At 41.4% G+C, this 24,659-nt stretch overlaps 1 protein-coding gene across 3 annotated transcripts in view; it reads left to right on the forward strand.

Annotated features, from left to right (window-relative positions):
- TEK (TEK receptor tyrosine kinase) overlaps positions 1-20,148 on the forward strand; it is a 63,104-nt gene extending 42,956 nt beyond the window's left edge. For all 3 annotated transcript variants that reach the window (XM_050943046.1, XM_050943045.1, XM_050943047.1), the window contains 11 exons: positions 1,736-2,035; positions 2,625-2,782; positions 3,822-4,032; positions 8,705-8,815; positions 9,805-9,995; positions 13,156-13,269; positions 15,019-15,089; positions 16,778-16,818; positions 18,157-18,253; positions 18,951-19,050; positions 19,235-20,148. In XM_050943046.1, coding sequence (XP_050799003.1) covers positions 1,736-2,035; positions 2,625-2,782; positions 3,822-4,032; positions 8,705-8,815; positions 9,805-9,995; positions 13,156-13,269; positions 15,019-15,089; positions 16,778-16,818; positions 18,157-18,253; positions 18,951-19,050; positions 19,235-19,309 — 1,469 coding nt within the window. In that variant the 3' untranslated portion in view covers positions 19,310-20,148. The remainder of the gene's footprint in view (positions 1-1,735; positions 2,036-2,624; positions 2,783-3,821; positions 4,033-8,704; positions 8,816-9,804; positions 9,996-13,155; positions 13,270-15,018; positions 15,090-16,777; positions 16,819-18,156; positions 18,254-18,950; positions 19,051-19,234) is intronic.
- Positions 20,149-24,659: the final 4,511 nt, after the last annotated feature.

Raw genomic sequence — 24,659 nt, forward strand, 5'->3', positions numbered from 1 at the left:
GGTAACTAGGGGTTTTCTCATGACTGCAGCCCCCTTTGTTCTGTTCCACCCCCTTTTATAGCTTTGGCACAAGGCAGTAATCTTTTGTCTGTCTGGGTCTCCACTCTTCCTTCTAAATGGAAAGCACCAGGTTTAACATGGATTCCAGTATCAGGTGACATGTCACTATAAGTCCTCATTCTCCATTCATTCAGGGCTGGCCTGCATGTACCCAGGAAGGCTTGTGAGTACACAGAGCATTCACAACCAATTGTCCTAGTTAATGGGAGCCATCAAGAGTCCAAGCCACCATTAATGGTCCACACTTTGCACAGTTACAATAGGACTTCAGAGTAATACTTCATTTTCAGATACAAGAATGATATATTCATACAAATAGGATGAACACACTCAGTAGATTATAAGCTTTGTAATGATACCTTACAAGAGACCTTTTGCATAAAGCATATTCCAGTTACATTATATGTATACTTATAAACATATTTCCATAAAACATATGCAATGCAATGTCACAGCAATCCTCTGCAATGATAGTATAGTGCTTCTGAATGCACATTTACAGCTGCTTTTAGCTATTGTTAAGAGGGATAGTTGAAGGTCAGCACTAATTCTTATTCCTTGGTCAGAGACTAAGGATGTGAGTTTCAAAAGTTCCTAAGTGACTCAGGAGCACAGGTCTCAGTGACTTTCAATAGGACACATGCTCCTAAATCACTTTGGTGCTTTTGAAAACCCCACCCTGAGGGCCAGATTCTCAGAAGTGCTGGGCACCCACAGCTCCATCCAAGACAACAGGATCTCCATTGATTTGGAAAATCTGGCTGAGTTGTACCAAGCAGTGAATGGTGAAGAGAGGGTGCAATGTTTGTGGACTACACTGAGTGCAGAGAGTAGTTGAGTCTGCCATAATGCTGGTGCTAGAATCCTCAAAGGAGGTAGGAAGGGATGAGAATGTGGTAAGGCCATAGATTCACCTGTCCCCCACAGTACTGTCACCACAGCCACACTTCCTGGGGGCTCATGAAGTCATTGTGCTTGCCTGAGGCACAGTGCTTCTAGTACGCTTCTCTGGAAGGGCACATCTCTGCACCACTCGTGCTTGCAACCTCAGTGCTAATCCCATTCGCATAGGTGCTTACCCACACTGGTAAAGGTTGCACAGCTGGACCCTGCATGTATTACAAACATGACAATGGTGACCGGCTTCTGGAAATATCACCACAGGTATATTATTCTGAGGAGAACTTGTCTTGCCAGCTGTGGTTTTGGCCACCAGCTAGGGACTCAATCCTGCTCCCATTGAAATCTGTGGGAGATTTGCAGTTGACTTCTATCCTTCCTAACGGCTGTTAGATGGACAAGGAAAACAGGCCTTAAAGCAATGAAAAGTAAGGGATACTGAAGACACAGAGGGATGCTGATCCAGTCAGGAGGTAAAATTATGCTGCCCCAATTCAAGAGGAATCTCTTTGTCTAGGATAGTACCTGGAGCAGTCTCTTCTTTTTCCTAGCAAGAAATACCATGAGGAATCTCTTGGAAGTGTTCAGCATTGCAATAGTTGGTGCCAGAATGAAACGCACATGTCAACTTTATAAAAACATAGTCAAGTTTCATTTGCTATCGCCCTGATCCTGGTTCTCTTTAAGCCAGTGGGAGTATTGGGGAAAGGAATGGCACTAAGAGAAGGAGCAAGGATGGATGTAACCTGGAACATGTTCTTTTTTTTGTTCATAGGAATCCCACCGTCACCTGACAACATCAAGATTTTCAACATCACGGACACCTCTGCCATCATCTCTTGGTCAGCTGCTGTGGGACAGTCCATCTCCTCCATCATCATCAGCTACAAGATTTATGGCAAGGCTGAGTACAACCACATTGACGTCACAATAAAAAACACAACCATCACGCAGTATCATCTCAAGGGCCTCGAGCCAAACACTGCATATCTGGTTCAGATTAGTGCACAGAACAATATCGGACCAAGTAACCCAAATGCTTCTCTTGAACTGAAGACTCTCCCGGAAACAAAAGGTTGGTTACTCCAGCGTACTGAACTCAATCCAAATCATGCCTGGGTGGTCTGGGAGGCCATGTGGGTTAGCAAGCTGAGAATAGAGCTGGGGACTATGAACACCTGAGATTTTATTTATTTGTTACTCTGAATGTTTTGCATTTTAAGAAAAATATACACAATACACATCCAGACAAAGGCCTTAGAATTTGAATCCCAGCTCTATTAATTGTCTCTGGGGCAAGTCACACAATTTCCAAAAGTGGCCGCTGACGTTCAGTGCCTCAGTTATTGAGGGCCCAATGTTTCATAGATGTTTAGAGTTCAAAGCCAGAAGGGACCATTAGCTCATCAAATCTGACCTCCTGCATAACACAGGCCATGGAATTTCACCAGCCTGGCCACTCACTCACTGATTTTCAGAGATGCTGAGCACCCCCAGCTCCAGCTGAAATCAGTGGAACCACAGGTGCTCAGCACCACTGAAGATGAGGCCCATGTTCTCTGGGCTTCCATTTGTGTATCTGTAAAATGAGAATGCTAATATTTACTTCCCTCAGAGGACTGTCAATGTTAACCAGGTGCTAAGTGCCATTTTCCCCTCAACAGCTCCCTATGAATCCAAGGGAGGGAAAATGCTGCTGATTGCTATCCTTGGCTCAGCAGGAATGACCTGCCTAACAATCCTGCTGGCCTTTCTCATCATGCTGCAGCTAAAGCGAGCCAACTTCCAGCGCAGAATGGCTCAAGCCTTCCAAAACGTGGTGGTGAGTTTCCAGTTTTGCTTTGTCCATGTAGTGGTTCATCTCAGCCTCATCTGTTGTCTTTTCCTGATGGTTCCCTCCTCCTCCTCTTCCGACTTTCAGAATAAAGCTGCCCCCAATGTATGTGTTAGCATTAATAGTGTCAAGCTTTCCTACCACTGACCCAGAGGTGAGCAGGGGATCACAATTGTGGGATACGAAGTAGAGGGTCCACCTTGAGGAGGAAGGCAGCTATGTACTATGTCTCCCCTTCTGCTTTGCTGCTTCTATCTCCTTTGCAGAACCGTTTGTGATCTGATGTGTGTGAGGACAAGAGGCATGCCCTGCCAGACCAGAGAGTCTTGTGAACATACTATTCTGTGTGGCGTGGTCTCTATTTAAGCAGCACCATGGGTTGTAAAATGCAGTGCAAGTTGCTGCTACTCTGAGCCCAGTAACTGCTCCTCCACAGTTTTTAGAGATGGGCACAGCAAGCCAGGAGCCAGCCAATGGCAGCACCACACCTCTACCAGCTTCTTTCATACAGTGGACAGTATGGGCCACGATCACCAGTTGTTAGGTCCCACGGAAACTCTCCCTAAATGCTTTTCTTCCACAGAAGCAAATCCTATTGGGATGCATTAATTAAAGGGAGGATGACCCTTTGAGCACAGCAGACTATTTGCTGCACCACAGCCTGATTAGGCAAGGGAGAGAGTGGAGATGATTTAGTTGCTAGATGTAATAGTTTGCTCAGATATTTCACTTTCTCTTCTTTCTTCCTCAACACTGCAGTAGAACCTGCTCAATATGAAGAGGGAAGCTTATCCAACCCTGTAGCCTACTTTCTGTCAGCCTCAACTACACTATTATAAAAGTAGTCAGTAAGTGTCTGACACTTCTTTCATTTAGACAGTATAAACCAGGAATTACTCTGCAGAAGACAATAAGCAAGAGAAGGCTCAACTCCCATATGCTTATATTGAGTGGACAATAAGTTCTGTGGTATTACTCCAAATGTTACCAACAACAACTACTAACACCTGGTTAATTTTTTTCACAGAGAGAAGAGCCAGCTGTCCAGTTTAACTCAGGAACTCTCACTCTGAGCAGGAAAGCCAAGAACAGCCCAGACCACACTATCTATCCAGTCCTCGAGTGGAATGACATCAAATTTCAAGATGTGATCGGGGAGGGCAACTTTGGACAAGTCCTTAAAGCACGAATTAAGAAGGATGGCTTGCGAATGGATGCTGCCATCAAAAGGATGAAAGGTCAGCAGTTTGCATTAAAGAATGTAGAGTCTGTGAGGCCAGGGCCCTATGTTTATTCAGGATTGTACAGTGCCTGGCACAAGGGGACCTTGATTCTGACTGGGGCCTCTGGCTGCTACTGTAATATAAATACTAAGTAAATAATGAGCGTGAATAATAAGATCACTGCTGCTTTTGTCTGCCTGACGTTTGCATCCCGGTGATGGCTTTTTTTCCCTCTCTGTGTGTTTTTTATAGTTTAACCTGGTGTCACTGAGTGCTGACTTTTACGTGTGAGTTTCAGTCTGTTTGATGGGTCACATGAAAAGCTTATCATTTGCTACTCCACAGTGATAATGGCACAGAGCGTTTAAAACTTGCCAAGGTTGCCCTAAATAAATAGATAAGGTAGCAGTATATTTGCAGGGTCATTTAAATTTCCCTCTACTTATTGTCGGGCATCACTTCTCTGTCTAAGGTACTTTTAAGATGCATATCAGCATGGTATCTAAGTTCCAAAAATACTAGAATACTGCCACTATCGTGCCTGGAATACTGCAGATACTGAGATGTTGTTATGCAGCTCTCTAAGCCTACGTCCACACTACAGCTTTAAATCGATATTAGTAAAATTTTACGCGTCCACACTAGGGCACATTACTTCGGTGGTGTGCGTCCATGGTCCCAGGGTACCATCGATTTCCGGAGCAGTGCACTCTGGGTAGCTCAGTAAAAGAATAAGACCAATAACTTCGATATCCGTCCACACTAACCCTAAATCGATTTAGTAATATCCATTTTAGGGTTACTCCTTTCGTTTAGCTGGAGTACAGAAATCGATTTTAAGACCCCTTAAAATCGATTTTAAGTGCCTTGTAGTGTGGACGGTTACAGCGTTAAATCGATTTAACGCTGTTTAAATCGATTTAACGCTGTAGTGTGGACCTGGCCTGAGTCATTATCCAAGGAAACTGGCAGTTGTTTAAGGGTGGCCATTGTATCACCCATTCTAAGAAGAAGAAGAGAAAGCATGGTTGCTGCTGCTGCATGGAATGGTGAATGCTGAGTTTTCAATGTACCCAGTGTGACCAGAATACCAGGGGAGCCGACTGAGGTCACTCAATTAGGATGAATTGCAAAGAATCGGGCAGACAATCCCCAAAGCTGGTGGATATTCCGATACTTAGATTTACCAAGCCAGCACAAAGCCTTCTATAATACCTTACTGATTACCCAAAGCCAACAACACAGTTGCCTTAAAGTAACCCAGCCTCAGGCCTTCACCCAGACACCCAAGTTAAATATGATGAGGACTAATTAAAATTGTATTAATCATATAAAAAGGTTCTACCAATCCCAAAGGATCAGACATATTACCACCCAGGTTAATGAATATTCCAGATCTTACCCAAATACACCCTCCAGCCAATTCTTATTAACTAAACTAAAATGTATTTAAAAAGAAAAGGGAGAGAAGATTGGTTAGAAGATCAGTATACACAGACATGAGTACAGGGCTTGAGATTCGTATTCATAGCAGAGAGGGTGAGCTTTGTAGAGGCAAAGAGTTCTTTCAGAAATAGTTCATAGGTTATAGCCCAGTGTTTGTACTCAGGGCAGGCCAGTCAGAGTTGGGATCTCAGTCCTTGTGATTTAGGCTTCCCCTGCATGAAGCCTCAAGCAGATCTGAGATGACAGAATCAGGACCCAAGCCCTTTTTTATACAGTCTCAGGCTCTCTTGTGACAGCTTGGACTCCCTCGGAGAACAATAGATACTCATTTCCTAAGCATCGCCAGTAATTATCCACTCAGATCCACATAAGGCAATTGCCTGTTTTTCCACCATTTGCAAATGATTTGCTATACATTTCAAAGAGAAATGAATACAGCGATATCCTAGGTTTACAGTTCATTTAATTGTTAAGAATTTCTTTTGATCTCTGAATTTACAGAATACAGCATAGACGGACTGTTTGATTACATTGTGGATCGCTACCCATATATATGTAAATAACAAAACCACAAACATTACCTACCCATATGTTTTTAATGGTTGAATTTGTGTCATTTGTCCTGCAGGATGCTTAACCCTTTCTTCTTCAGTTTGGGTTTTTAATTTGATCATCAACTTTAATCTGCTCTAGAGAAACATTTTTCTGACCAATGAGTTCTTTCTGTGCTTTATCTAATTCCAGATTCACTTCTGAGGCTAGGTCTACACTGGGTGGGGGATCGACCTAAGATACGCAACTTCAACTATGTGAATAGCGTAGCTGAAGTCAGCATATCTTAGGTCGATTTACCTGGCCGTGAGGATGGTGGCGAGTTGACTGCTGCCGCCCCCCGTTGACTCCGCTTCTGCTTCTCGCCATGGTGGAGTTCCGGAGTTGACGGCAGAGTGATCGGGGATCGATCTTATCGCGTCTACACTAGACATGATAAATCGATCCCCGATAGATTGATCACTACCCATCGATCTGGCGAGTAGTATAGACGTACCCTGAGATATTAGACAGACATTCAGAAACTTCATTCACATATAAACTGCTTTTCTGGACAGACACACACAGCTATTTTCCACAGACAAACATTTGGAGAATTCCTCAATAGGCAATTCCTAATAGACACAGGTTTAGGATTATCTCTTTCCTGTGACTGGTTTATGTGCACCAGACTGAACAAAGCTTTAACATCATGCTCAATCAAAAAATTCTTAGGCTAGAACTTCCTTACAGCAGCTATAACTTCATGTTTAATGCCATTCCATTCAAGGTGGATTCTGGCTAAAGGCACATTTACAGCAAACTCACAGAGGATTACAAAATTCACACTTTCACCCGTTAAGTAATCTTCCTCTTTGACAAGATCCTCTTTAACAAGAGTGATGTTAGAACCTGTCATTTGCCCTAAACAGATTTTACCATTGATTTTTACATTCTCTGCCCAAGTTATGGTGTTGCCTTCACCTGAGCTCATAGTAAAAACATTTACATAAAAGGTGGCAGAGTTGGGGCATATTTTGGTTACACACAGACAACTGCCTAGAGTCAAACAACATACCAACATTGTTACAAACTGGATAGATTCTATCCCCATATTTGCTGCTGGGAGGAGCTGGCTTTTCAGGATGATACAGTTCTTTCATTCTCTTGAGCATCTCTTTCCATATCAGCTTTCTTTGCTTTTCCTGCAATCCAAGATCTATTAGCTTTTGTTCAAGTTGCTGCTGGTTTCTCACTGAAGTCTGCTTCCTGATTACTGGCCATTAACAGATTTTTCAGTTCTTGCTCTGGGGCCTTTTATTAAAAGACAACCCCTCTGTGAGCACAATTCTTCCAGGCTTTTTCTGTCAGGATCTTTGTAGGATCTGGGTCACTAACTGTAACTGATTTTTAATCCTTAAATTCTCCAATATTAAAATTAATTTTTGACAAATGTGTGGTTTGGTCCAAAAACCCAATTAACCTGTGGTAATGTGTGTCCAAGCACGACTATGCCACTGTGCCCGGAATCCCAGGGGAGCCGAGTGAGGTCAATCAATTAGGATGAACTGCAAAGAATGGGGCAAGCAATCCCCAAACCTGGTGGATATGCCAATATTTAGATTTACCAAGCCAGACTAAAACCTTCTAATACCTCACTAGTCATTCGTCACGCCCAGTGTGCATCTTTTATAGATGAAAAACTGGTCTAAGTGTGGATAGCCCAGAAGGGCAGTACGACCCTGGCTATGCCAGCATGCCAGATACAATAGACGAGTACAAACGGGGACAAGAAAAATTTGTATATGGTAAATCAAAATATAAGTTTAGGGGCAAAGCTCCAGCCAAGCTCCCAATATTTATAATGTATCTTTTAATCAGAGAGATCCAAGCTCTTTAGGGATTATTATGCTCAATCGACCTCCCAGTACAGTCTTTCGATTGACTTCAGGTGGGCTTAGGTTGGACCCTTAATTAAGGACAAGATGAATCATAGCTGTAGAAGCAGCAAAGAATCCTGTGGCACCTTATAGACTAACAGACGTTTTGGAGCATGAGCTTTCGTGGGTGAATACCCACTTCCTCAGATGCAATGCTGTAGATAAGGTTTATACATAAAACCAGGCATATTCCACAACTGTGTTATGGTGTTTTGGATCATATCCTCATTTTTAGATGTTAAAAGATCTTTTCATCATAGGTGAGCAACAGATGGGTTCAGCTGGTTTATGACACCAGACTTCACAGAAGTCTTATTTTGTGCTGCATTGTAAGTGTGCTAGGTAAAAAATATTTCTGGTGTATTATCACATTAGCCTATCGATGGATTTTGGAATAAGCTCACTTGGCTACTTTTATTACTCTTGAATTGGATGCTTTAAGGCATTTGGTATTTGGGGACTTCAATATCAAGATCTGCTCACTCTCTTTTTTAGGCTGATGGGTTTGTATAACCTGCTAAGGCATATTGTGTCTCTATACCATAAGAGGAGTGACATATTGGGTGTGACTGTTGAAGACATTATGATGCCTCTAGGTTTTTGATTGAAGAATGATGTTATTATTTAGATAAAGACTGGAATACCATGGAGTTTATCCCTTTTCGACATCAGCCAGTAGTCCAAGTTTTTGTCTTAATGAACAGTAGCAACAGTGTGGTTTTAACTGCAGTTTAGATGAGTACATAAATAAATATTTCTTTGATTTCCAGAGTATGCCTCAAAGGATGATCACAGAGACTTTGCTGGAGAATTGGAAGTTCTTTGTAAACTTGGACATCATCATAATATCATAAATCTTTTGGGAGCATGTGAACATCGAGGTAGGATATTTTGTTTACCTGACTTTAAAAATTATACAATAAAATAATAAAACTACATATTTGTCCAGCCAGAAATTCTCCTTATATTAATGCAATTATTGTACTCAAAAAAAGGAAAAATATCACCCTGTTCATAGCATAAACTATAAGCAGATTTTTACATAAAATATTTAGATGCATAATAAACAGAAAACACGACATAGCTAAACAGTGGTCTGTGGACCACCAGTGATCAGCAGTGCTCTTTTTGGTGGTTTGCAGAATTAATCTGTTTGAAAACCAAGCAATGGGGTAGTTGAACAGGAGGTTCATTCATAAGCCAACGTTTGCCTGGGATGATCACTGAAGTGAATAGATCCATACCGATTAATGATCTGGCCACATACTACAGTAGAACTTTAGAGTTACAAACACCAGAATTATGAACTGACCAGTCAACCACAGACTTTATTTGGAACTAGAAGTACGCAATCAGGAAGCAGCAGATACAAAAAAAAAAAAAAAAAAAAGCAAGTAGAATCCTGTGTTAAATGTAAACTACTAAAAAAATAAAGGGAAAGCTTTGAAAAAAGATTTGACAAGGTAAAGAAACTATTTCTGTGCTTGGTTAATTTAAATGAAGATGGTTAAAAGCAGTATTTTTCTTCTGCACAGTAAAGTTTCAAATTATAAAGTTTTGTTCAGAGTTACGAACAACCTCCATTCCCGAGGTATTTGTAACTCTGAGGTTCTACTGTATTCCACATTGGGAACTGCTGGGCTGCAACCTTTCTGTTATGAAAAACTCTTTTTGAACTATAAAATCACAAGAATCCTTCTGAAATGGCCATCATTGCCATCTTCTTCTGCAATAAGATTGGTTTGTTTGTTTGCATCTTGTGTGGCATTATACTGTAGTAGTGGGACCCTATCAGGGGAAATGCATAATCACTGACACTGTCTCCATTTTTAGCTTGTTATGTAATGCTGCTCTCTCTGTTTTACATTAGGGTATCTTTACCTAGCTATTGAATATGCTCCCCATGGAAATTTACTCGATTTCCTGAGGAAGAGCAGAGTGCTGGAGACAGACCCAGCATTTGCTATTGCCAACAGCACTGCCTCCACTCTGTCCTCGCAGCAGCTTCTGCATTTTGCAGCAGATGTGGCCAGAGGGATGGACTACTTAAGCCAAAAACAGGTCAGCTCTGAGCTCCTTGCCTTTTAAAAACATAGCACTTAATTTTTTAGGGCTTGATCTAATTTTGTCACCCCTATTCAGTATGTATTGGTAGTGCTACACCAGAAGTGATATTTTATGCATTTCTTCAGTGAGTTATTTGTTCCTTCAATTCAGATTTCTTTCTTCTAGAATGTGGATCTATCTATCTATCTATCTATCTATCTATCTATCTATCAATCTGTCTATCCACTCATCATTCACTCACTCACCTGTGTATATGGCTCTTGTCACCATATTATCTGAGCATGCATGCAGCACTTAAAAATAAATCTGAATGAAACTCAAGATTATCACCAAAGAAGAAGGCATTTTAGCTTAAGTATTTCTTTGTAGAATTGGTTTATTTTCTTTTCTTTTGAGTGCCTTGTAGATTGTATCATCTCATAGTTTAGAATATGAAAGAGTAATCTACTGGAAGGGTGACCTCATCACAATAAATATACTGCTTCACTGCTGCTTTGCCTACTTTCAAGTTGTTCCATGCACAGGGCATATCACCTTTTGAAATAGTGACACGCCAGTGTAACATGGCTGGTTAAAGCTATACAAAAGCAAGCAGCAGAGATCAGCAGTGAAATTGTTAAGCAATCCACTCCTTTGGTGATTAGACACTATGTTAACAAGAGCACTATAAATACTAGAACGAGTCAATGTTTTTCATTCAAAATATTTTTTTCAACAAATGCTCTTTTTCAAAACCTAAAACTTCTGCTAAAAGCTGTTAGAATTTTCCAAATTTCCACTTTTTTGTAGAAAGCAAAAATGTTTCAAAAAACTTCATTCTGCCCCCTTTTCCCTACTGAATGCAATAGCATGAATGATAAGTCAGGTAGGGACTTTTGTCTCTTTAAAAATTTTCTTTTTTTTCATTTTTCTTTTGCCACACTGTAACTTTTCCAAAATTGAGACAGGCTTGAAAAGTTAAAGTCTGGCAAAAGTTAAAATGAATTTATTTTAAAAAAGTGAAAAAACCCTGGATGTCAGAGGCTAGAAAGCAGGCAGAGAGAATCCAAAATTCAATTTTTTTGAAAGTTCACATTTTAACATTTCAAAACATTGAACTTTTGGAGGGAATGTATGACAAAAATTTTGAACAAATAAAAAAATGGTTCCATTTCAAAGGCTATGAATTGGAAATAATTTCACAATTTCAAAATTGTCATTAATTTTTTCCCCATTTTTCCACTCTCTCTAATAAATACCTCGGTAGATAGTGACACTTAGATGCCACCCAAGTACAGTATCAGTTCTAAGTGGGTGAGAAGGCCACCTTATAAACTTGTTCTCTCTCCTAAAAAAGTATGTGACTTTCTTGTTATTTTAAATTTTGGCCCTTGAAATTGACAGAAAATTACTAGTGCAAGTTAAAACAAGAGCTGAATTTTGGTGTCATCTGTAAATCTGTCCAGAGGGGGAGCAGTGGGGTGGAAATTCCCTGGCTTGCTTCTGTCTCCCCTTGAAACTCCTGGACACGCCATGGCTAGAGTGACAGAGGGGTATTCCAGAGGGGGATGGGGAGAGGATTAGGTGGCATTCCAGCCCAGGCCTATTACTGTAGCCATTGGAAAAAGTACACTGGCACTAAGTGGCAGGGATGTGACTATGTATAGGGATGTGAGCAGTCCAGTGCTTAATTTGTGGCAGGGCTTGTTAGGGCTCAGCCCTTGCACTTCTGGGTAAAAAATTGCTTGAGCCCTGGCACCTCTTTCATTACAAATTAAGTACTGAAGCAGTTAGACTTTGCCCTCCATTTTAAGGCTGCTCTTACAGCCTTTTCAGGTGCACAGATGGAGGCCAGATTTGTTGGGTTTATGTGGCTTCATGAGATATTTTGACATGGATGGTAATTTATGGGGGTTTAGGCATTTGCAGTTAAAACTCTTGCTGTTTTCTTCCTTTTCCTTTTTCTCTATTATATCAGAAGCTTTAATCACTATTTTCAATATACTGTCGCTATATTGTTTCCTTTGCCATGGTTTCTGCATTTGGCAGTTTTGAATGTAGCACACAGCATAATGCAAAACCCAAGAGTCATGGGTGTAGCAGGAAGAGCGCCTGAGACATAAGCCCATGAATCAGAAGCCTGGTATAAGGAAGGGCCTGCTCCCAGAATCTGGCAAGAACAGGGCTAATATTGCAGAAATACACATTCCTAAGAAGTGCTAGTCACAGAGTACTCACACAAACACGTCCCGATATCAAGTGGTACCAAAACACCCCGATATCAAAGATGGCACAAAAACATTCCCCAAGGGTAACAGGAACACACTGACCTCCCCTAAAAGATAAGGCCAGGATGACAGTATGTAATAGAGATGTTTTGATTGAACCAACATGAACAAGGTGATAACTAGCCACATCAGGGGGCAGTGATTAACTATGTCAAAAGGGCAGTACTAACTTGTTTGTATCAGGTTATAAAGGTGTATCTCAGAGGGAGTATCTTTGTCCAGCTGAGGGGGGAAAGGAAAGTCCTGCCATTCACTGAGCTGCATCCACTGTCACAGGCATACATGTCTTAGTATCCTTGTAGAGTCTACCAGGTGCTATTACCCTGCTTTGTCAACAATAAACCTGGCTTGGTGCCTTCGTACCTTAATGAATCTTGTGGTCATTGGGCGGTTTGCTCGAGGTCTGCTGTGCAGGACCGGCGCTAGGGTTTCTCGCGCCCTAGGAGCATAGACATTTCACCATCCTCCCGCGCTGATCCCACAGCTCCGGTGGAGCTGCCACAGGCATTCCTGCGGAGGGTCCGTTGGTCCGTGGTTCCGGTGAAGCTGCCGCAGTGGTGCCTGCGAGAGGTCCACTGGAGCCTCACGAGCAGCCGACTGTCCGCAGGCATGACTGCGGCAGCTCCACTGGAGCTGCAGACCAGCGGACCCTCCGCAGGCACAACTGCAGCAGGTCAACCAGAGCTGCCTGCTGCCCCCCCAGCAAAATGCCGCCCCCTCAATAATCCTGGCACCCTAGGCGATTGCCTAGGCTGCCTAAATGGTAGCGCTGGCCCTGCTGCTGTGCTGGCTGTCTGCGCGGAGCTGGTGCAGTACACAGGGAGAACACACAGCCGAACATCTAACCACACTGGATTACCTGAGAATTTCTATTTTCTTTACTGTAGTTTATTCATCGTGATTTGGCAGCAAGAAACATCTTGGTTGGAGAAAACTATGTTGCAAAAATAGCAGATTTTGGATTGTCTAGAGGTCAAGAAGTTTATGTTAAAAAGACCATGGTAAGGATTGAAACAAACATGTTCAGCATGATCATTCTTTGAGACAATCACACCTCATCGAGGGTTATCACTATGTCCTTTCTTAGGGATGGGGCCAAGAGACAAAGTTTGGGTTTTAATCTTCCTAAAGTCCACAAAGCCAGTTGCAAAAATCACATGCGAAGTTCAGGGATATTTGGATGTAGCCTTTTGGGTGAGGCCCATCACTAGCCTTCAAAAAAAAACCAAAAACCTTTCGACTGTAATCTGTATTCAGATGGCTTAATTCTATTGACATAGATGGAGCTATGTCAGCTTACATCAGCTAAGGATCCCATTGTGCAAAATAGATGTGTTAAAGCAGTGGGACTAATGTTCTGTACAGATATTTGGAAGAGAATAAATGTTGGTACGTATGACATTACTACTAAGTAAGATTTCAGTGGCTTTAATAATAGCATGTCACAAATACGACAAGTACAACAATTAGTCACAATTTAAGAGTACTAAAAATTGAAATTTAATAAAAGAAGAAAAAAACCAAAATAATTATTCACAGGCAGCTTTGTCTCACAACTGAAATAGTGAACTTCTTAAAAAGGGTGTCACTACCACAGACAACTGTCCAGATGTGCAGAAGGCATTCTGGGATATAACACTGTTATGCAAGGGATGGGAATAACTCTAGCTAGAATTGTCTGATGGTTTTTTAATGAAAGGCAGACTTATTTAGAAGCAAATTGTTTGCACAAACTTAAAGTTTATACTTCAACCCTGGCCTTTATATTTATTTCATGAATGTAATGATGAAAAATGAAATAGCAATGTAAAGGCAAGTAACTGATTCTTATTTTCCAGTTTGATATTTACAAAATTCATATATGAAAGTGAATCCCTCCATGATCTGCACTGGTGTAAAGCCAGTGCCCTGAGATTAGGATCAGGGCCTGAGAAAGTAGTGATACTGAGTGTTGATGAATCATCAGCTCAAAATATCTTGCATGCTCCCCTAGAGGTGCCATTGAAGAGTGGGTGGGAGTGATGAGATGGACTCCTATGAGCAAGGATCCTCAGGGAGGAAGACCAGTTCCCAGGCACTAAACCCTTGGAATCACTTAAAGAGTCAGAAGTGAACTGTCTAATGAGTCTCTTCATCCAATTCCACATGATTCTGCAGCAAAGTCAATAACACCTTGTGTTCTATGGGAAAGGAATAGTTCACAGGATGTGAGCTATCATGCTGCATCATACAAGCAGAATTGTTTCCATTTCATACTGGGACCACACTCATTTGCAGGGGCGGCTCTAGGCATTTTGCCACCCCAAGCACGGCAGGCAGGCTGCCTTCGGTGGTATGCCTGCGGGATGTCTTCTGAAGCCACGAGACCAGTGGACCCTCCACAGGCAAGCCACCGAAGGCAACCTGCCTGCTGCCTTTGCGGCGACCAGCAGAGCGCCCCCTGTGGCTTGCCGCCCAAGCAGGCGCTTGGCGTGCTGGGGCCTGGAGCCGCCCCTACTCATTTGGAAAGAACTTTTCTTTGCATTATTGGGAGCTGTACGTCTGGGACCTGATTGTACAACCAGTGCTCAAGTTGCGTAGCATGTACATCAGCAGGCCTATAGACTTGAAGGGGCTACCTGTGTAAGTGCTCACTAATGTAAGTAATGGTTGTCTGTGGTGCAGGTTTCAATAAGATTGTTTTGAAACAGCTATGAACACTACCATTAATGTAATAGCCTGTAATGCATTTCTAATGGCATCACTTCCAGGGAAGGCTCCCAGTGCGATGGATGGCAATTGAATCTCTAAATTACAGCGTGTACACCACAAACAGTGACGTGTAAGTACAGTTCTTTAGCGTGTTTTTTAATAAGACTTTCTTCAATAACATCAAAGCTTCATAAGGAAAAGTGTTTTTTTGCCAGAGCTTTTAATCGTGCAGCTATTAATTTATGGAACTCAGAAGACACAGATATATGTGTCACCATGTCGGCAGACAGCTTGAGCAGACTACAACGAATAGTCTGAAAAAGCTGAACCAAGCTACATTTGGGTGTGAGTCCAGATCTGAGTTTCTACAAAGTACATGTGATGTTTGGACATGAGGTTAGTTCAGGGGCATCGCTAGTTTGAAACTCAAACTCAGCTGCACCTTTGGAAGGCCCATACGAACACCAGTTTCTGCCAGCAAAGTGCAGCAAGAATCCAGGAAAACAGCAAAAGTTCAGATCTGTGCTGTCAGTATGTGCCAGGAAACCAGATAGAATTGGCCAAGCTCTACAGGCTTGATCATGCAAAGCACTTCAGTATGTGCATAACTGTAAGTACTTGAGCTGGCTCATTAAAGCTTGGGGGGCTTAAGTGCCTTGCTGAAATTTTCTGTATAGACTATAGTGTTGGTTCATTTCTAGGCAACATCTGTGACGTGTGGTCATTTTCTATGGAACTTAGGCTCTGTAAATCTTTAAGTGAAGAGACAAAAAGGAGGTACAGCGTAATTTTCCTTTGTATGACAGTCTCTTCTGGAATCACACAAATAAAATAGCAGAGTATAATTGTAGTTAAAAAAGAACCCTCATAAGGAGGTTTGGCAGAAGCTGGGAATGGGTGACAAGGGATGGAGCATTTGATGATTACCTGTTCTGGTCATTCCTTCTGAAGCTCCTGGCATTGGCCACTATTGGAAGACAGGACACTGGACTAGATGGACCTTTGGTCTGCCCCAATATGGCTGTTTTTATGTTCTTCATGACCCCTTTAAGAGCCAGTTTCTGCCCATCTGACCAGTGCTATTGAAGTCAGTGGGCTAAATTCTGCCCTGGGGTACATTGTTGTAAACCGGGAGTACTTCCTCAAAGTCAGTAGAATTACTCTGGATTTATGCCACTTAACAGAGCTGAATTTGGTCCCATGGGCCTACTTGCATGAACAAACTAAGCAAGATTTGCCAAGAACTTTCACAGGAAAGAAAAAATTTCCTTCTCCCCCGGAATGAGGAAATTTCTGCTTGTGTCCTGGGCAAACAAGGCATCTTGGAGAGAAAGGACCACACACAAAACAATTTAGAATTAGAACGGAGTGAAGGTGGAGGACGAGGGGGGAAAGGCGTGATCCCCTTGGACATGCAAATGGAGCTAGGTTCTTTGGGTATGAATTCCACCACTGTAAATCCAGCATAAATTCATTAACTTCAGTGAAGTTGTCCTGGGATTACACTGAGTTTTGGGCACTTTGTGTAATAAATGAGACCAAGACAGTGAGGAAATGGACCAAATCCTCAGGTGGTGTAAATCAGTGTCACTCCATAGAAGTCAATGCTACAATGCTCATTTACACCTGCTGAGGAGCTGGCCTTAGATGTTTTAAAGCCTGGATCCTTACTACCAAACAGAAAATTGATCAGAAATAGTGAATTGAAACTTACATTCTCTGTATATTAGCAAAGTATCTTGTTCAATAACACACCTGCTCACTTTTAATCATTGTTCCTGTTAAGGTATGAGTGCTTTGTCTTTGTCCCTGTTGCAGGTGGTCATATGGTGTCCTATTATGGGAAATAGTTAGTTTAGGTAAGTATCCATTTTTGTTGGTACACAACTAAACCAATGTGGGATATTCTAGTACAGTACCCTCCCTACTAGGCATTCGGGGCTCTCAGCCGTGCACACAGCCCACTAAGCCATTCCTCACTTTCAAACATCTTCCGCTGTTTTCTTTTGATTTATTAACTACATCCTGCATTGGTCACAATACCCTTGAAAAACAAATGGTCACAATTCCAACTCAGTCCAGGTCAGGCCCCATGCTACCTGAGAAAGGTAGAGTGAGCCTCTTTTCCTTAGCCCATGACAAGGCATTTACAGCAGGTACCTTTTAAATAATGAATATTCCAAGGGCTAGATTCAGAAAAGGACCAGGGCACTTAACTGCCAGTTTAAGCACTTACATCCCAGGCTGCACTGGGATTCACAAAACCGCTGCTGAGCTGCCCCGGAACCCTGTAGGCACCTATTTTTCTGCCTCTGAGCATGCACACTGCAGCCATGCTAGGTGTCTGCATGCCTAAGCCCCAGAGCCATACGGAAACCAGGAGCAGCTAGGCGTTCTTTCACCTGCGTTACCTGTAGGGCCCAATCTGGTAAGCGTGCTCAGAGTATGCTTACTGGATTGGGCCCCTAGAGGTGAGTTTATGCAAAATAGGTGGAGGAGGAGGAACCCATATCCCTCAGCTTGGCAGCTCCCATTGGTTAGCTTAGGCAAGATCCACCTAGCATGCTGGCTTTTGTGAATCCCATTCTGAGGCACTGATTTTTCCACATTCATTGTATGGGGAGCCTAGGCGCTAAACTCAGGCTTTGTGAATCACAGAGATTTTCTAGGCCTCTCTAGTCAATGTCACCAGGCCTAAGTTTCTTTGTGTGCCTAGCCCTAAGATTACTCTTCAACTATAACGTAGCGCCTGAGCCTGCAAACAGTTACTACCATTGGTCATATGGGACCTAAGTTTGCTCTTACACTGCCATCAGTAGTGTTAGTTCTGATTTACACTGCTGCAAGTAAGTGAAATCAGAATCAGGCCACTGACAGTAAGAATTTTGGGAAGCCACATTAGCAATGGAACTACGCCAGTTTACATCCGCTGAGGCTCTGGCCTTTTGCTTTACTTTACTAAGTACTTTTGCCTTTTACTTTATAAAACCATTGTGCATGGTTTTAACAGAGCATAACTAATGAATAAAATTATTATTACATCCAATTACTCAGTAAACGCTTCCTTCAGCTTTATCTGCCTTCAGCAAATATTTTGTTGCTGAGCCAACCTGTGGCTCGTGCTGAGCGCGGTTATCCTTACTTGTGATAGCACCAGAAAAATTTGCTTACGCCAATGTTAAACTCCTGTGTTTCAGGTGGAACACCATACTGTGGGATGACATGTGCAGAACTCTATGAGAAATTGCCACAAGGGTACAGACTGGAAAAGCCTCTCAATTGTGATGATGAGGTGTAAGCAAACAAGTGCATTAATTATTGTATTTTCTTTGTTTACTGCGAAGCTAGCAGTTTTCAGGGATACCATGATTTAGCAATTGTGGGATTTTTTTTTTCATATTCAATACTCTAGCAATTCTCCTCCAAAGGTGCTATACTTTGGCTGTCCTTTTGAAAACCATCACAATTTTCCACGCAAAAAATCAACTTCAAGGAGGCCAATCATGGGAAATTTAAGCCCAAATATGGATGTTTGAAGGCAAAAAAGCATGTTTTAATTAATATTGGTTTGCTACCTTAGCAGACCTGGGCAACATCAATATAATTAGTACTACGCTGGTGGAAGCCATGGAAGAGATCATAAACATGGATATGTGCCATGCAGTAAAGCCAATTCCTTTGCGGGAGTCTGGGAGTGCCTAATGAGCTTCTCAGGTGGTGAAACAATGCTAGAACAGCTCCTGTGCCGCCTGCTTCCCCACCTATGGTGCAGTGGATGTGTTCTGGGAGGCCTGGAGGAGGGGGAGGGTGTGTGGCCATTCAATTCTCAGCATGGCTGTCAGGGCTGATTGCTACACCTCTTAGAGGTCTGTCTGAAAAAATCCAGCCTTAAACTGGGGTTGCGTGTCATGGACTTAAGATGGACTCTGCACACCTTGTGTTCAGTGACATGCTTCCATGTCATCATGGGTTGTGTCTGATTTTTTTAAAGGTATGACCTAATGCGACAGTGTTGGCGGGAGAAACCATATGAAAGGCCATCATTTGCTCAGATCCTGGTGTCACTGAACAGGATGTTAGAGGAACGAAAGGTAAGGCTGAATAGCTGTGCTAGCTTGAAATCCAAAGGCTAAATCTTTCCATGGCATATGTGTGTAAAGTTCATGAGATACAATTAGTGAGGTCTATAGCCTGCTCAATAATTAGCGCACAGCTTGGTGCACTTGAGAAAAAAAAATGCATCACCTCCTTCAACTACTCTCATTTTTTTTTCAGACATATGTGAATACCACGCTGTATGAGAAGTTTACCTATGCAGGCATCGACTGCTCTGCTGAAGAAGCTGCTTAAGACAGAGAAAAAAAATCATCATATATTAAACAAACCAAAAACTCAGTCTTCTGGGGCACAAATGGGATATGCTGTGTAGAACTGTGTATAGCTCTTTGTATAATATTGTTGAACTACAGATAACATTGTGTATATCTTACAGCAAGCTCTGTCTCCATAGACTGTAGGAGTGTATATACTGTTTTGAGTGGTAATAGACTGACGTCATAAATTCTGAGCTACATCTCACACACAATAGAATCTTTTTTCAGGAAATGTGATGATTACTTTAAGTAGCCCATGCGGACATACTTATTGAAATGCATTGTACATTGCTACCGTAGGTATTTTCCAAGCGTTAATGATAACATAGAATATCTCAGTAGCTAAATTTTATGGTAAGTCTAACACAACACGTTTTGTGTATGTGCCAAAACAGCGCCATGTCTCCAGAGAAGAGACAATGCTGTAGCAGTACCCGACAACACCGCTTTAGGAAATCAGCAGTAAAAGTGAGCCCTGAAAATAATTTGTTGCTAGAGCTTTGGAACTAGCGGACATCTTTGCGATACAAGCAATTGCTGTTTGTTTTTTGTCATTCAGTTTAATAGCCAATTTCTTGTATTAAATATCAATGTTTAACTTGATAATATAAGTATTAGAAAGTGGTGTTATTTTAGAAAGTCACATGGGGTTTATGACAAAGAATGGGCATTCATAAATGTATTACATATTGTAAAACACATTTCTAAGAAGTCTGTTTGGCTACAAATGCAGCTTTTTCATTTTGTATTTGAGTCTAATAATGCACTGACTAATTATAGATCATTAGTTAATTATAAACAGGCAAGGTTCACTTACTTGCTTGTGGCCAGCCTATTTCTTGTGTGCCTGCCTATAGTTTACTGTGTGGCCTTTAACAAATGTACTAAAAGCCTTTGAAATATTTTCCTTCAGTGGCATTATTAAAAGGGTCTCAACTCCTACACATCATTCAGCTAATGTATATGATGTTCAAGAGGATAGGAATATTTTTTACATTTCAGTATAATGGCCTTCCGCATTTGTGTGTCTGACAACTGAATCCGGACGCTTCCTGTCAGATGATGATCTTTAATTTTAATTTGCTCTCAGCCCCTGGCTGATAGGTATAATAGGACACCTGGGCTGTAGTGGTCCCTCCCTGCTGCTGCTGCCTGGTGACTCTTCCTCCACTCCACGCCCAACCCCCACTGCCCCCAGGTCCTCGCCACCACCTCTCATCGCATTCCCTCCTCACCATCCTTCCCCCACAGAGGCAGGACAGTGAGGAGGGACAGGTTAAGCCACACTGATGCTAATCCTTTAGTATCTAAAAGTTTATTTATTAAAAAAAAAGGTGAGCATTAAAATTGGTTAAAAGCCTCAGCTATATACAGTAATTACAAAGTTCTTGGTTCAAAATTGTAGCAGTGTTGGAATAAACTGCTAGTTTAAGTAAGTCAAGAGGCTGGAATATAGCCACAGCTTGGATGAGTCGTTCAGAGCTTCTATTGGTAGCAAAGCTCCTCCAGAAGTAAGACGCAGGATTGAAGACAAAATGGAGAGGTTTCCAGGCCCTTTTGCCATGTGGAGGGAATCCCATGTTCTTACTGTGGAAAAGTACAGCAACAAGATGGAGTTTGGTGTTACATTGGCAAGTCACATGTCCATGCATTTTGCCTAATCACAGCAGGAAATTCCATTAAGTGTAGATGGGCGTGCCTATGGTCCATTGTCAGTTAAATATGCTTTTGTTGGGTCACTCAATTTGAATAGGCCTGCCAAGATGTGCTTGCTAATAATTTTGTGGGCCTTACCCGAGGAGCAAACATTTGCTATCCAGATATAGAGCCAATAGTTATTGTCAAAAAAAGAAAAAAAAGATACGTGCATACACATAGCATAATCTTAACCAGCAAATCATAGACACCTCACTTGACAATCTTTGTACAAGATTCACTGCAAATATATAACAGTGGTTGCAACACTTTTAATCAGATATCACAAGCGAGTCAAAAAATTATCAACCCATTTTACAGATAGACAGGGAAATGCCACAGAGCAAGATCTGAAAATTGAATCTACGGCTTGCTCCTGAGTCCAATGTCAGTGCTTTAAGTACACGTTAAACTGTATCTCTCCATGACCCTAATCTAATTTGCTCAGAGGTAGGCAACCTACGGCACACGTGAGCTGATTTTCAGTGGCACTCACACTGTCCAGGTCCTGGCCATCAGTCCGAGGGGCTCTGAATTTTAATTTAATTTTAAATTAAGCTTCTTAAATGTTTTAAAAGCTTTACCTACTTTACATACAACAATAGTTTAGTTATATATTATAGATTTATAGAAAGAGTCCTTCTAAAAACGTTAAAATGTATTACTGGCATGTGAAACCTGAAATGAGAATGAATAAAGACACGACACACCACTTCTGAAAGGTTGCCGACCCCTGAGTTAGCTATTTTCTTTGCCATCTCATTGCCATAGTCTCTGTATATCAACACGATGCCTCTTGGGTCATTGGAAGTTTCTGGTAGTGCATAGAGAAGCCAAGCTTTAAAGGGAAAAAAACTACTGGGAAGAATGGCATGGTGGCGGAAGGGAGCTGTAAAGGCTTTTCCATTTGCTACAGGAAAACAAAGTTCTACCATCTATAAAGACAATATATACAGGCATAAAGATATGTTTTAGATCTACGTGCATCAGCGATGCAAAAATGAGATTGGCCACAGTCTACCTAAAGTGCAGATCACTTTATATAATGTCACAGCTGTAATATTTTTAAAAATTGCTGAAGAATGTTAAAGCTGTTCAGACAAATTATAACAGACCAATACCCCTACCTCAGGGTCACACTCTGCACACCAGTTGGCTTGTTAAGGCACCTATGTGTAATGCTATTTACATCGCATATTTTGGGGGCACAAATTTGCAGTTGGTCAAGGGGGTGGGGCATCCATTTACTTTTTCAAAATGCCTTGTAAATGCAAAACCTAGACAAAGTCTCGTGTTCCCAGATATATCAAGGACAACTATATGAAACCTGGTGGGGGGAAAAGACTTTAAAGTGACATGTTCAAGGTACCACACATTCTTCCTCCCCCCCAAAAATCCAAAGAAACAAACAAAACAACCAAACATTTATATCAGTGTATGAAAGTACCTGCTCAAGCCATAATCATGCAAGTTAACATTTTGATCAATCACATTTTACAATAAACTGTTAAGATCTCCCTCACCCTGCCCCTCCTCCAGTTCTGCAAAGGACTCTAGCACTACAGGCCTGGTGCTAGCATGAGCTTTTTTCCCCACACCGACCCTAACGAGGTACTTTATTCCAGACTGGGGACACTAAGTGGGGGCCTGCATTTGTAGCTACTCCATTAGATGGTATAATGGCTACATCAGTCCACAGGCTGCCTATTAAAAGTCTTTATGTAGCTATATGTAAACATACAGCTGTAGCTGTGTACATACACCATTACATTTTATAAATTAATCATGTCCAAGACAAATTTCAGAGCTATGTGTATATTAACTCATTTGATTGTTTTAAGCTATATTTGCATTCAGCCTTCTTCCTGGGGCAGAGAAGTTCTGATTAAACATTATCTCTCCTTGGCCAGCACACACAACCACCAATTAAAAAAAAACCACCCCAAAACAAGCATCCCCCTTTCACTGCAGTTTCCCTCTCCTCAAACAATAACACACCCATGAGCAGAGTTTTTAGATACAGGCCTATTTCAGGTTTTTAGAGAAAGTTTTCCACTACTTTGCTGTGATAGAAAGATTTTTGGCACTTGTATCTTTGCTATTGGAGAGTTCTGTAGACAAAAGGTTGATTAGTGCTAGCTGTGGCCTTTTCAGAGCTGAGTAACAAGTTTCTTTTGGATGTGGCAAGCACCTATCCTAAGTCTTGTAAAGTCAATATTTGAAAGGGGAAAAAAAACCCATCTACCTCTTGGTAGTAGTATATGTCTCCTCATTTTGGTCAAGCTTAACTTGTAATACAATCTATGTGAGGAAACGAGACATCCGTGAAAGGGTAATAATGAAATTGGGCTCTTCCACAGGCAGCCTCCCATGTTTTCCAGTTATGTTTTCATTAGCTAAGTGTACTTTGTGCAAAGATCCTTCTGTCATGGTGTACTGTTGCATAGCATTCTACCACATGGTTATTTCTAGCAGGTGCTTAACCTGGCACTGATTTGGAATATAGTTGTTTACTCCACCCTCCATGCACTAGCACCTCCACATTTGATGTCATTTCTTCCTTTACATTATTTCATTAATCCTAAACAAGAAAGTGCATAAATGACACAGGTATCCAGGCTAAGCTATAATACTGGAAGGATTTCAATGCACTCCATCTGCTCTCTACCACAAGAGAAATCATACCACATCGACTGCACACGTTCAATATTTTGTGCATTAACACTTCCAAAATCTGTAGCTAGTGTACAGTATAAATTATGGATCAGATTATGGAAGCACATAAGGGTTTATGAAGAAAAACATGGTAGCTTTGTGAGAAATAAGTGGCCAACATGTCCTTTGCAGTAAAGAGTAACACCTTTAATTTGGATTTTTTTTGTAGGTTGATGATTGTAACTGACAGCTTATTGTTTTTTAACTATTCTTCATTAAAAAAAAAAAGTGACCATACTAAAACACCTTTATAAAGCAAGTTTAACAAAAACAGGTCAAAATAAAAGATAAATCATTAGGTTCGCCATAAACAAGAGTACAGATAGCCTAACTTCTTTGTGTTTTAGCTGGATTTTACTTCTTAACATATACATTTATTGGGAAAAACTGACATAAGTGAGAAGATTGTAGTGTTTCTCCACTTTATTGTTTTTCTATACCACTCTTTTGGGGGGGGGGGGGTTGGAGAGAAGAAAGGCACAGGGTCGAAGAGAAGTAGGAGAGAAATTTACTTTCACTGGGTGATTTGCAGACAGCAGCAGTGGCACCTTAAAGGCAGTCAGGTAGATTAGTTCTTTGTTTAGTATTGTAAGATAATTTAGCACAAGTTTTAAAAATTGAAAAACCAAGTTCTTGTTTCTTAGTGTTCAGATCATCAGCAGTGCAAAGCTGTTAAATAGGAGGTACAGAACCAACGTCTCCACCTAACCACATTTTTACACTGAACAAAAATTATACACTGAATAGCAAACATTCAAAATTAAATAATTCTTGTACAAAAATCCTTACAGACGGTTTAAGTACACTCCACTGAATATTCAATGTAATTACAGAGGGCTTGATATACTTTTACACTAGCACTATTAGTAACAGCACCCATTGTCTGCAACATACACAAAATGTGCTTAATACTGAAA

Source organism: Gopherus flavomarginatus, chromosome 3 (assembly GCF_025201925.1).
Source record: "Gopherus flavomarginatus isolate rGopFla2 chromosome 3, rGopFla2.mat.asm, whole genome shotgun sequence".
Lineage (NCBI taxonomy): Eukaryota > Metazoa > Chordata > Testudines > Testudinidae > Gopherus > Gopherus flavomarginatus.